This window comes from Marmota monax, unplaced genomic scaffold (genome assembly GCF_021218885.2).
Source record: "Marmota monax isolate L192 unplaced genomic scaffold, Marmota_monax_Labrador192_F-V1.1 WCK01_AAM20220418_F8-fsc00611, whole genome shotgun sequence".
Taxonomy (NCBI): Eukaryota; Metazoa; Chordata; class Mammalia; order Rodentia; family Sciuridae; genus Marmota; species Marmota monax.
The window spans coordinates 218932-233560 of record NW_026695053.1 but is presented as its reverse complement, the minus strand read 5'-3'; the positions used below and the strand labels follow the sequence as shown (position 1 = coordinate 233560).

The window sequence follows — 14629 nt, the reverse complement described above, 5'->3', positions numbered from 1 at the left end:
ACAGACAAAGAAACCCCCCAAACCACAAGTTACCCCGATCTAGGTTGGGCCTGGATGAAAGAGGGCCTTTGTGACCTCTATACAAATCAAAATGACCAAAAGTTGCCCTTAGATGGAAATATGTGCAGCAGAGACTTAAAAATCGGATACAATTTTACCCTTTATCAAATGTTAAGAGCTAGTGCTTGGATGAGATTCAATAGAAATTCTCTAGGTGACCTAGCTGAATTTCTACCCTGCCCTGATCTTGTTCATCTTTGATGTCTGGATGCCTATAACCCAGAAGTTCTTCTACAGGTGGTCTAGCTGAAACTGGTTGGATCTAAAATGGCTGCCAGACAACCTCTAACTTCAGCATAACTCCATCTGCATGCTAAATGCCACCCGTAGTGCCATGACCATTTACAATTGCCCTATATTATGATTTGGATAGGAGATGTCCTCAAAAGCTCATGTGTGAGACAATGCAAGAAGATTTTGAAGAGAAATTATTGGATTATGAGAGCCCTAACTCAATCATGAATGAATCCCCCTGATGGGATTAACTGAGTGGTAACTGTAGGCACGTGCGGTGTGGCTGGAGGAGGCATGCCTTTGGGGTATATATTTTGTATCTGGTGACTGGTTCTCTCTCTCTGCTTCATGATTATCATGTGGACTGCTTTTCTCCACCCCACTCTTCCACCATGATGTTCAGCCTTACCTGGAGCCCTGAAAGGAGCCTGCTGTCTATTAGACTGAGACCTCTGAAACTGTGCATCCTCCAGTAACCTTTTCCTCCTCTAAAATTGTTCTCGTCAAGTCTTTTAGTCACAGCAACAAAAAAGCTGACTAAAACTCCAAGACAGTGACTTGAGAGTACTATTAAAAGGAGCAAAATGGTGGTGCCCAAATTCCTGGAAAATCTCAGCACATACCTAGAAAAGATATAAATATTCTCCCCCTTACTAGTCTATTCTTTCCCCTCTTTTCTTTTACCCAATTTTACCCTACTGATGCCCAAGGGGCAGGAAGTTGATTTACAAGTTTATCTCCCACTTTTCTAGTTCTTGGCCAAGAATAAAAATTTTTATTGCTCAACCATTGCTCCATCTTATTATTGTTTCCACAATTCTGAGAAGAAGAAAAAAAAGACTCAGCCTTTGGAGACAAAATCTGGTAATACCTTGTGGTCTTGCTGTCCTTTATCCTTGTAACTCTGTCTCTCGTGTCACCTCTCTGTCTCTATTTTTTCCAGGCTTATGCCTTTATTTTATTTCTTTATCTCCTGCCCTTCTGATGTTGAGAGCTCCCTCAAACCTTCCCTACCCTCTTCCCAGCCACCCTAGAAGGTGTCCTGTTTCCCATGGGAAAAGGAACCAGTAGGGGCTGTCTCCCCTCAAGGTGTCTCCAAATCCACTATGGTGTTTTATCTCATTGTATTGATGGCTTTTTCTCACTTCCTATTTTCTCCAGTAGGTGAATTTTGCAAAACTTTTGATAGAGCAGTTGTCTGTAGTATCATTATATTGATTAATTTACTCAAGTGACAAAATAAGGAAACCAGCATAGAGTAAATGGAAACACGAGGAAAGGAAAAACAGACAAACATTTGGATTCACATGTCCCCAATCCCATGAAAATGTGGTATAGGGGATAACCAGGCTGCAGTGGGTGAGGCCTGTCTCAGCAGGACAGTATTCCTGCCCTTAGAAGTCCCTGTCCTTGGGCACAGTGACTAAGCTTATCTGTCCCCTGTGTGGGCCAGGCTCTCTGTATCTAATAAAGAGGGTTCCACCAGTTTGTTTGCTAAAAACATAAAAAATAAAAAGAAATCATGGGCTAATGTTCTTCATAGCTGAAGATGAACAACAACTTTAGACAGTGATCTCATAGGTCAGGAATTCTGTCTTTATCATCCACACTGCCTTGGTGCATGATGGCAGGTTGGGTTTCATACTGGGCAAAAAGTGAATACCTATTTCCACCATGAAATACAGTTGGCATATTAGCTACTTGCAAACTTACATTTTTATCAGATGCAGATAGATTTCTTCTAAAATTGACTTGTTTCTTTCTGCAATATATTTACTCTTAAATAAAATAATAGCAGAGCTTAAATACCTCTTTAACACTTTAATAGCAAACAGTAGGTGATCCCTTTCTTTTTTCACTCAATAGAAATCTGCAAGGCATGAGACTTTGTCCACTGAGCCTCTGCAGAGATACACCACATGATTGAGAAGGTCCACTTGCTGAGTTTTGGGCCTTGTCTCTCTGTGACTCATTTTTATGCAGTGACAAGCGGTATAAACTATCAATCTGCATTGCCTCTCATCCTTCCATTCACTCTCACTGCCTTGGGATTAAACCTTAAAAATAAAGCATTGTTGTGAATTCTTTTAACGATTTTGGGTTAGGGAACATGTCTAGGAACTTAGGTATGCACACACAACATATACTTATATGCATACAAAGCAAAGTTTTCTAAAACTGTATTTGTCATCAATATATTTGACATAATCTCTATTCCAGTCAATTTTCTTATTTAAAAGGTTAGTTTGAGCCACTCAGTTGCTTTTACATCCTCGAAACCGTCATGTTCAATTTATATAAATAATCATTTACATACTGAATGTGCAAACAGGGTTGTATATCTTTCATGCCACTCACATTTCTGACCCCAACTGATTAGGAAAAGGGGCCTATTCCCATCTCCTAACATGGGTAAAAGAAGATACTTCTGGACCAAAAGCATAGTCCTAACTATTTAGGAGTGTCAATTCTAGTCACAATGCAATAACCTCTGTTGGGAAACGTATCAAAACCTGTGATCACCTCCTCATCAACAAACTTTGCAAGATCCAAGTTGGAGTGCCTTCCTATCCTGGGCTTACTTTACGTTGTTTACTTCTGCATCCAAGAGGTCAAAATTTTATATGAACCAAGGACTTTGCTTTTCTTCATTTCATAAAAAGAATTGTCAAAAGTCTGGGGATATAGCTCAGTTTGTAGAGTGTTTACCTCGCACGTACAAGGCCCTGGGTTCAATCCCCAGCCATCACCAAGAAAACAAACAAACACAAAAAGAATTGTCAAATAATGCCTCTATTTTTCTTATAGTGTTCCTTTCTCCTTCTCTTCTAAGAGGTTCTAAACTAGAGCCAAAATGATGCAGAGCTCATTTAACATGTTTTACAAATCTGAGAGTGGTCACTTCTTGCTGCTTAGACTTTGTCAAAAAGATCCCACACAATCAGGAAAGAAGTGTAATTAGAAAGCTTCTTAACTTTTGTTTTCTTTTTTCTTTCGGTACTGGGGATTGAACTCAAGGGCACTCAACCACTGAGCCACATCCCCAGTGCCTTTTTGTATTTTCTTTAGAGACTGAGTCTCACTGAGTTCCTTAGTGCCTCCAGGGTTGCTGAAGCTAGCTTTGAACTCGTGAGCCTCTTGCCTCAGAGACCTGAGCCACTGGAATTATAGGCATGCACCACTGTCCTCAGCTAGCTTAACATTTTTTTCCCTTTCTTTTAGCTGTTACCAAGTCAGGAATAGTGAACTAATCATGACTACTAAACACAATTTTCTTTCATCATTAAAATCTTAATGACCTTATTTTTTCTATTACAAAAACATTAAAAAAATTAGCAGTTTATTGAAATGATAGCCTCAATGTTCTACAAAGTAGGAGGAAATATAAAGCAATTAATTTAATTTTTTATTTAATTTAAATAAAAACCAATTAATTTAATTTCCTTTTAATATGTCCTTCTAGGTCTCTATTCTCTATCCCTGATGTTATCTTTAGCCTATCTCATAACTTTTACGATTACATTTGTGTAGCTCAACAATCTCATTTTAAATCCTACACAGTGCTGTCTGGTTCATGTCAACAAATATATCATCCAAGTTTTGGCTTTTTTTTTTTTTTAACCATTCCAGTGTCTAGTTCTGACTCAGACTGAAACACTCACACAGAGAAGGGAACTGTGTTCTGATATCTTGGGATTCCTTCACAGTTTTTGCTCTTTCTCCTAGAATTCTGCTTTTTTTTTTCATTCAGAGATGGGTTAAATTTCCTGATTATGATGTTGGAACTCTCTCAGCAAGTGTATATTTCCAAATTCTAGCCCTTTGCTTGCTTTTCAGGGTTTCTGATAACAACACTCAAGATTCCTCACAATAACCAGTTCTCAAATACTGGTCATGCTCTCTCCTGCCAACTTCACTGGTTTAGTGGTACCTCCCTTAATACCAGTCCTTTTGGGGTAGAGTGTTCTGAAAATGAAAATATATAAATTCACACATAGACTATACATACAATTGCATATTATTTATGATTTACTATGTATATTATGTTTTACTTATTCTTATTATATGTGATTTAATCCCTTATATGCCAGTATTCAAAATTAAGCGTTGGTTTCTTAGGATACTTCAAAGTTGACCAAAGTTTAACTATGGCCTTGCTGATGAAAACAGATTGGACATATTTCAATTTCCTACAGTTCTTATACATGTAGATTCTCAAATTGTCCCATTTTAGTCTAGTGGTACCATCTCAAATTGTTTTCTGAGTTGTTCGGTCACATCTGTAACATTCTTCAACAATTTCCTTATTTTCTAACCTTACAATGCAGATTTTATATTCATTGCATCAGACTAAGAAGTTCAATTTACTGTCCCAGAGTCATATATGCAGTGGTATTCTAAGATCACAGATTGGGTGGTGACAGGAGTGTTCATTGTTCCTGGATTAGTCATTGCTGTTAGGTTTTTTCCACTATACACAAAAAGATAAAATCTCATGTATTCATACTTCCTATTTTTACTTTAATTATTATTTTTTTTTTTGTTTTACATTTAAATCTTTTTTTTTTTTTTGGTACTGGTAATTAAACCCAGGGACACTTAATCACTGAGCCACATCCCCAGATCTTTTAATTTTTTTTCTTTAAAATTTTGAGACAGGGTCTTGCTAAGTTGCTTGGGGCCTCAGTAAGGTGCTGAGGTTGGTCTTGGACTTGTAATTCTCTTTTCTTAGCCTCTGGAGTCTGGGATTACAGATGTGCACCAGCATTTCAACTTACATTTGGATCTCTTGTCTGTTGTTCTGAATGTCTTGTTACTTAATGACATTAAACTAATTGCTTTTTTTTTTGGCTTTATCCTAATGTGTATAATACATTCACAGTAAAGCAATATCATTGTTATTATTATAAATATTGCTACTGATAAAGTGTAAGTTTTATTTTATCATTGTCTCTGTTCTTGGAATATATTCTACTAGAAATTTACTTTCATATTAATATGTATATTTTTTGGTGCTAGGGATTGAACCCAGGCCCTTGTATGTGCAAGGGAAGCACTCTACCAACTGAGCTATATCCCCAGGCCTCATATGAAAATATTTTATAATCTTAAAATAACTTATATTTGGTTATGCCAACCACCTTAATTTGTTTCATATTATTTTCTATTTCATAAATATTGTTTTTAAAGGTTAATTATTCAGCTGTTTAGGTATATAAAACTTTAGCATGGTTCCAAGATACAGTAAGCTAAAGTGAAATGTAGCTTTTACTACTGTCCCTCTACCCAGTATGATCCTTTCCCTTAAAGGTTATTAAATTTGATTTCTGAGGATTTGTTATTCTTTAAGGTATGTTGAAGGCATATTCATATTTTGAACTTTCTTAGATTGGCAGTGATATTCCATATACATATTTCTATATCTTGATTTTTGTACTTAATAGTCTGTCCTGAAGATGACATCTGAGCAATATAGAAGATATTCCTCACTCCCTGGTATGGTTGTCAAGGCTTCTATTTTATGGATGTACAATTCCCTACTAGAATATTTGAATAGTTTACGGTATTTCCTATTTCAAATAGTGCCATATTTAATAACTTCAAGCAAATACCCTTTTCTACTTTATCTAACTTTTATGACAGATTGTTCAAAGTAGGACCACTGAGTCAATGTGTAAATATATATGTTAAATATATATAAACAATGTAATATGTGTAATTCCCCAGCCTAATTATAGACCATGTGATTTTTTGTATCTTTTTTTATTGATACCAGAAGAGTAAAACGAAATTAAATTTTCACTCAAAATTAAACTTTGTAAGTTTTCCAAATCTAATATGTGAGAAATTATATCTAGGTTAGATTCTGTTTCTAATTTACATTTCTCTTATCAGATGAGAGATGGAACATCTTTTCATATGTTTAGGGAATTTAAAGAAAACATTTATTTTTTAGTTGTAGTTGGACATAATGTCTTTATTTTATTTATTTATTTTTATGTGTTGCTGAGGATTGAACCCAGGGCCTTGCCGTGCTAGGCAAGTGCTCTACTGCTGAGCCACAAACCCAGCCCTGTTTAAGGAATTTTGTATTTCTTTTTATTTCTACTTATTTTTATTACTATCCTCTTTTCTCTTATTCCATTTCAACTTCAGGCACACAATGATCTTTGTTAACAACCAAGGAGTAATTAGGCCTCCAGCATGCACACCCTTGGACCAAGTTCCTATCTTGTGCACTTACCCCTGTAATAAAGTACTTTAGATGAAAGTTTTGTATAACTAATGTTTCTCGGTCATTCCCATTAAACAATATCCAACTCACTCTTTTTTTAAAATATTTTTTTAATTGTGGATGGACACAATGCCTTTATTTATTTATTTTTATGTGGTGCTGAGGATCGAACCTGGTGCCTCACATGTGCCAGGCAAGGGCTCTGACACTGAGCCACAATCCTAGCCCCCAATTTACTCTTTTTATGTATTCACCAAATAAAATGATAATCCTAAAAGAAACAAGAAAGATATGAATCAACATTAATTGGCTTATAAATGATCAGAATGATACCTTTTTAGCAAAATATTGGGAACTCTAAAAAACATGCTATGTAAAAAATTTGTTCAAAAAATTTTTTTGAAGATATGCTATGTGTCCAGAAACTTCACTGCGTCCAATATCTTCAATGAGCCTTTCCTGGGTACAAATAACCAGCACACAGAGATATTCTCTTTTCTTAGCATACAATTCCAGATTCCTGTACTTTATTTTGCCAAGAAGGATCATATCCAAGAATATTGCAGCCTGGCCATGATGCTTCAAGAGATCCTTAAGCCATCTCTTCAGTCTGCAGTGCCATGAAAACACTGAGGTAAAGTCAGGGGCTCTCTGCTTCACTTACCCCATTTTTAAAGCTCTGCTCAGAGATCTTTGAGTCTGTGAAAAGAACTTCCCTTTTAAGGAGAACTTTAGCATCACTGACCACAGTGTCAAGGAAATAAGTCTGTAAATAGAAGACCTTTCTAAAGTAAAGACCAGTGGCAAGGAATCCTCCAGTGACTGAGCAAACTTTCTCAATATATGTCAGTACTTTTTCCCCTAAGGATTCATCCCTGTCAACTGAGAGCAAATGGGGAGATTTAATGTTTGCCTTGAGTTCCTGCATGGATACTTGGAAATCCTTAGCCATATTTTCCAGTGATGCATCATCCAACCCAAAGTAAGATCTGTAGAGGGTTAAGGTCTCCTTTAACTTCTCTATATCATTATCATTGATTAATCCCATCATAGGAATGGTAGCTGATGCTCCAGCCTTTAGGGCCTCCAGCCAGACCATCTGCTTCAGGGAATCTCTCTTCTGATCAATGACAGCCTCAGTAACACTTGGCAGGCATTGCATGAAGATGTAGCGCTTGTGAGCGGGCAGCTCCTTCAGAAGAGTGGTCTCCAGGTTAGGGAAGTCATAGTTAGACACGTGAATGCTAGAGACTAAGAAGACTTGAGCACCATTTATATTGTTATCTTCCAGGTGTTTGAGACAGTCATCTCGAATCTTTTGCAGGAGCTTGTCCCTATTGAAGGATTTAGGTGTGCATATTTTCTGATTGTATATATCGCTATCGATTTTTGTTCGAACGAAGTAAAACTGCTTGTTCATTTTTGCAATGGCTTTGGCCAGGTGTGCATCATTTTCTTTGAAGAGTGTATAAGGGATGATAATGAAAAAATCATAGTCACCAAACATCATTTTCTTCAGGTACTTTCGTGGTTGGAAGTTAGTGGTCCCAATCCCAGGAAGGTCCCATATTATCACATTAGGAAGCTTTGGGTGTTGATATGGAATTCTCTCCATGGTTGTCTCCACCACCCCAGTGGCAGCTGCATCTTTTTCTTCATGCCCCACCCCCCGCAAGGCATTGATGAAAGTGGACTTCCCTGCTCCACTCTCCCCTGTCACTGCAATGTTCAGTGGGGCATTCTGGATATTTTTCAATGCATCGTTAATTGCAGAAACAGTTTTCTGAATATTCCCCTCATCCAGGTGTGATTGAATTGAAGCAATGGTTTCTGGAGAGAGGATTTTGCTTTCCATCTTGAAAGTCTTAAAAAACTTGTCACAGCTGAAGGTAAAATCTTGAGCCTCTTTATTAGGGGTTGTGGAGGAGGATGCCTGACCCATGGCTGTGAGAAGTAGAGGGCACTAGGGGGAGGACAGAAGTGAGAAGTTCAAAGAGTTAGCACAGTAGGGAATATCTTGATTTTGCTCTTAAGGCAAAACAGAACTTCAGCCCTAGTCCCACATTGTGACTGGGGAAACGATCTCTTTTTATTCATGTATGTTGCCAGGATTTCTGGCCTACATGTTAAGTTGGCTCTTAGCAAGCCTTTTTCCTTATCTTGTCCTGCTCATTTTGATGAAGAGATTCTTCATTATTTTCAAGGTCTTATTTTTCTATAGAAACTTTCCTGCCAAGGCTATTCATTTTTAATGTTTTTTAGTTATTGATAGACCTTTATTTATTTATATGCAGTGCTGAGAATTGAACCCAGTGCCTCACACATGTCAGGCAAAAGTGTGCTAATGCTGAGCCATAGCCCAGCCCCAGGCTATTCTTTATTGATCTTCTTTTAGTTATTTTTTTTAATAAAAATAATATTTGCACATATGAGCAGTGAAACAAGGTAAAGATGAAACTACCAACCTGTGCTTCCCCCTTTAGGGTGGCTATAACTGACTTCAAGACTTATAATGTAAACCAATGGAACAGAATAAAGAGTCCATAAACATCTCTCTCTTTATTTATGTATATATGTATATATTTATGCATATATATATATATATATATATATACACACACACACACACATCTCAATAACAGTTTAGAGTGTTCATATATATCAATCGATATTTTACAAAGGAGTAAAGGCAACTCAATGGAACACAGATAATTGTTGAGACCCACAGCCGAAGGGGCCCCAGCAAACTTCCAGCTGCCAGCAAACTTCCAGCTGCCGGCTGATGATTGGCTCACAGCGGCCCCAGCAACATCTAGCTGATTGGCTCCTCAGCCCCAGCAACATCTAGCTGATTGGCTCCTCTGCGGTGATGCTCATTGGGCTGTTTCCCTGCCCTTTCAGACCACGGAGCTGCTCATTGGGGGACTTTTTTGGCTCCGCCCACGTGACCCAGCCAATCGGCCTCAAGAGCAGGAGGATTGTGGGAGGTGGAGAGAAGCTTGTGTGGGAGAGAGAGGCTTGTGGAAAGCCGGTGGTGGCAGTTGAGGCTCTGAGGGTTTTTCCTGAGAGGCTGTTTTGTTTGGTGTGTGTGGTTCTAAAAATAAAGTTAGTTTCTTTTGACAAGTGGCTCCTGATTGTGCCCAGCCAGACTGCGGCATTTGGTGGCTTGCACGGGGAGCGACTGAGGGTAAGGGAACTGCTCGCCCCTGAGGGCAGGGCGAGAGGATGGGTAGCCATTTTAAGATTCTTCTTTTGTTATTTTGTTTCACTTTTGTTTTAAGTTGCCTGTCCCTGGAGATGTGTAAGATGGAAGAAAAACCGCTCACATCTGAGGAACAGATAGGGAGAAAGGACGGATGGACATTTCAGGAGGCTATTATAATGATTTTGTGTTGTTCCAATTTTGTTTCACTCAGTTTCAGTTTTGTTAGGCGTTATCTTGTTGGGTTGTATTATAGTAGAAATACGGGATCAGAAATTAGTAAAAAACAAACTGAAAGAGTGTTAAGTAAATTGTTAGAGGAAGGAGGCATCTCAGTAAAATCAAGAACAATCAGGGCATACGTTGATACAATACAAAAATGTAGCCCATGGCTTTTTAAGGAGGAGTTGTTAAATATATCACAATGGAACCATCATGGTGAAGATTTAAAAAGAATAGAAAAGAAAAGCCCAGGGACTCTGCCAGTTGGCACATTGCCATTGTGGACGTTCATATCTTGTTTGCTTAGTCCAAAGCCTTCAGTTCAGACAATGGTAGAGGAAGAAGAAGACATAATGATTCAAGTAAAAGAGAAGGTCTCTCAAGTTAGTCAGACAGAGGAAAAGATTCAAGTAAAAGAGAAGGCCTCTCAAGCTAGTCAGACAGAGAAAGAAAGTGTAAAACAGAAAAAGCCATCAGGGGGAAAGTTACAACAGGAGACTGCTACTAACACCTTTCTATCACCAGAGGACGTAAGTGTCCAACCAACAAGGCCACCTCCATATGCTGGGAGGTCCCCAACCTCCGCAGTTGATAGTTGGGATCCTGAGACAAGATCTCAAATATTAACATGCCCTGTATTTGAGGCAGGAGGGCAGCGATTTTACGAAGTTTTAAATTTCAAAACAGTGAAGCAGCTAAAAGAGGCTGTAACAACCTATGGTCCTCAAGCACCCTTCACTGTAAGCATGGTCGAATCCATTAACAACTTGAACATGACACCAGCAGATTGGGCTAATATGTGTAAAGCTGTGCTAAATGGAGGACAATACCTGTTATGGAAGGTTGCCAATGAGGAATTTTGCAAGGAGACGGCTAGGCGAAATGCAGCAGCTGGTTATCCTCAGAGAAATCTAGATATGTTGTTAGGAAAGGGACCTTATGAGGATCAGCAGCAACAAATTGCATATGATCCTGGCGTATATGCACAAATTGCTGCAGATGCAATTAAGGCATGGAAGGCTTTACAAGGACATGGAGGTTTACAAGGTCAATTATCTAAGGTAATACAAGGAGCTAATGAACCTTATGCTGAATTTGTAGATAGGCTTATTCAAACAGCTACCAGAGTTTTTGGGAATACAGAACAAGCAATGCCATTACTAAAACACCTGGCTTATGAGCAAGCGAATCGTTGGTGCAGAGATATCATTAGACCATGGAAACATGAAGATTTAAACACATATATTAAATTATGTAGAGACATTAATGAACAAGAGCAAGTCATGGCAGCTGCAGTAAAACAGGCTTTAGATGCCAGAGACATTAATGAACAAGGGCAAATTGTGGCAGCTGCAGTAAAACAGGCTTTAGATGCCAGGCCAAGAACATGCTACAATTGTGAACAAACAGGACATTTTAAAAGGAATTGCCCCATTGGAGGAGGGTTTAACAAAACTAGGTATCAAAGGAGTAGAATACCAGGTATTTGCCCACGATGCCATAGAGGGAGACATTGGGCTAATGAATGCCGTTCTCAAACCACCATAGAGGGTACTCCATTATCAAAAAATGAACAAGGACCAGGTGTTTATCCACGATATCATGGAGAAAGGCATCGGGCCCCATTGCCAAAAAATGGACAGGGGGGCCCAATGCTCCGGGGCCCAAAACCACAAATATACGGAGCACTGGAGGAACCCAGCAACCCCATCAGGGTAGTGCCCAGGACACATTGTCCATCAGATCCCTCATCAGACAAACCAGAGGGAGCGCAGGGTTGGACATCTGCGCCTCCGCCAGAGCAGTACTAACTCCAGAGATGGGAGTTCAAATCATTCCCACAGGGGTGAAAGGACCTCTTCCCAAAGGAACAGTAGGCTTATTATTGGGACGCAGCTCTTCTACTCTAAAAGGACTTATGATAAGTCCTGGGGTAATTGATCCCAATTATGAAGGTGAAATAAAAATTATAGCCAGTTCTCCAAAGGGTATATCAGTAATTTCACCAGGAGATAGAATAGCACAGTTACTAATAATACCCAGCCTACATGATAAATTTTCCAGTCGTACTGTAGAAAGAGGTTCCAAGGGATTAGGCTCCACAGGTGTAGATTGGGCTATGCTTTCTTTAAATTTAGATTCTTGCCCCATGCTAAAACTAAATATTCAAGGACATGAATTTAATGGGCTACTGGATACAGGTGCAGACCTTAGCATCATCTCTCGTCAAGAATGGCCAAAACATTGGCCATTACAACAAGCCACTCAAACGCTTCGAGGCCTAGGAGTGGCGACTAATCCCCATAGAAGTGCAATGGTATTAGATTGGAAGGATCCTGAAGGATGTGAAGGAACTATACAGCCATATGTATTGGATCATCTTCCCGTAAATTTATGGGGACGAGATGTCCTAGATCAATTAGGTTTGACATTAACAAATAACATCAACCAAAATGCACCCACTATTATGACTAGACAAGGTTTTAGGAAAGGAAAAAAATTAGAAAAACAAGAACAAGGTATAGCAGCACCAATACAAATAGATCAAGGAACAGAAAGACATGGGTTGGATTTTCAGAAAGGGCCAGTGAGACAATAAAAATTACTTGGAAATCAGAAAGACCAGTATGGGTTCCTCAGTGGCCCCTGACTAAAAAAAGATACAAGCAGCCCATGACCTGGTCAAACAACAATTAGCGGAAGGACATATACAACCTTCTGTATCTCCCCATCATACTCCCATTTTTGTCATCAAAAAGAAATCTGGTAAATGGAGATTATTGCAAGATTTAAGAGCCATTAATAATGAGATGGTTATTATGGGACCTGCTCAATCAGGGATTCCTCAGTTGTCTGCTTTGCCAAAAACCTGGTATGTTTTAGTTATAGATATTAAAGATTGTTTTTTTTCAATTCCAATTTATCCTGAGGATAGTCCACGTTTTGCATTTACTATCCCTGCACTGAATCATGAAGGTCCTGATCAAAGATATGAATGGAAAGTACTCCTTCAATGGATGGCTAACAGCCCAACTATGTGTCAAATTTATGTTAACAAAGTAATCCAGCCACTTAGAAATCAAAATCCTGAACTACAAATATTTCACTATATGGATGATGTATTATTAGCACACAAAGATAAAAACACATTGCTAGAATGTTATGCCACACTTACAAACTTATTAAAAATTATAATCTAGAGATAGCAATAGATAAAGTACAATTAAATTTTCCAATTAATTATTTAGGAGTTCTATTATCCTCAACCATGATCCGTCCACCAAAAATTCAAATACGAGTAGATCAACTCAAATCACTTAATGACTTTCAAAAGTTATTAGGAGACATAAATTGGATAAGGCCTTATTTAGGTATACCTACAGGAGAGTTGGGACCTTTATTTGATATCCTAAAAGTTCCATCAGATCCAAATTCACCCCGAATGTTAACGCCTGAAGCAAGAAAGGCATTAAAAATCATTGAAACATATATGGAAAATATGCATTTGGATAGAATCGATATAAGTTTGCCTTTATTATTTATTGTACTACCAACAAAAAATATTCCTACAGGAGTATTTTGGCAAGAAGGTCCATTATTATGGATACATTTATCTTATTCTCCTAACACTATTCTTACTAGGTATCCTGAGGCTGTAGGACAATTAATACTCAAAGGAATAAAAGCAGCAAAAGGAGTGTTTGGAATTTCTCCCAATAAAATTATTACTCCATATACTATGAATCAAATTGATGAGTTAGCTAATGAGTTAAATACTTGGGCAATAATCATGTGCAAATCTAATGTTTCATTTGATAACCACTTACCATCTAATCCTTTATTGTCTTTTTGGTCATTGCATCCTGTAATTTTTCCAAAAATGACAAGAAAAACACCTATCATGAATGCTCCAAATATATTCACTGATGGGTCAAATAATGGTACAGCAGCAGTAGTTACCCCTGATCAAACTTTTACATTTTTAGTACCCAAACAATCAGCTCAAAAGGTAGAGCTTAATGCAGTTTTACAAGCTTTTGTGATGTTTAAAGATTCTGTATTTAATTTATTTTCTGATAGTCAGTATGTAGTTAATGCTATAGTATCTCTTGAAGATGCTGGTAGGATTTCCCCTTCTTCTACTGTTTTCTCTTTGCTTTCCACTATACAAAGTCTAATCTGGGACAGAAAAGATCCATTCTTTATAGGACATATCAGGGCACATACAGGATTGCCTGGAGCCCTTAGTTTGGGCAATGATTTAGCAGATAAAACTACACATGACATACATATTTTCTCTACACTAGAAGAAGCTATAAATTTTCATAAAAAGTTCCATGTCAATGCTAATACTTTACAAAATCGCTTTAAAATAACTAAGGAACAAGCTAGACAAATAATAAAACAATGTCAAAATTGTGTGACCTTTTTACCACAAGTTAATCTTGGAGTCAATCCAAGAGGACTGATACCTAACCATATTTGGCAGATGGACGTCACACACTTGCCAGAATTTGGAAAATTAAAATATTTGCATGTTACAGTTGATACTTCTTCTGGATTTTTGATGGGCTCCCTTCATGCTGGAGAAAAAACTAAAGATGTTATAGCTCATTACTTACAAAATTTTGCCACTGTGCATGTTCCAAAACAGTTAAAAACAGATAATGCCCCTG

At 38.0% G+C, this 14629-nt stretch overlaps 1 protein-coding gene across 1 annotated transcript; it reads right to left on the bottom strand.

Annotated features, from left to right (window-relative positions):
* Positions 1-7169: 7169 nt before the first annotated feature.
* On the bottom strand, positions 7170-8471 carry LOC124081563 (interferon-gamma-inducible GTPase 10-like). Its single transcript, XM_046427784.1, has one exon. The coding sequence runs from the start codon at positions 8469-8471 to the stop codon at positions 7170-7172; it is 1302 nt and encodes a 433-aa protein (XP_046283740.1).
* Positions 8472-14629: the final 6158 nt, after the last annotated feature.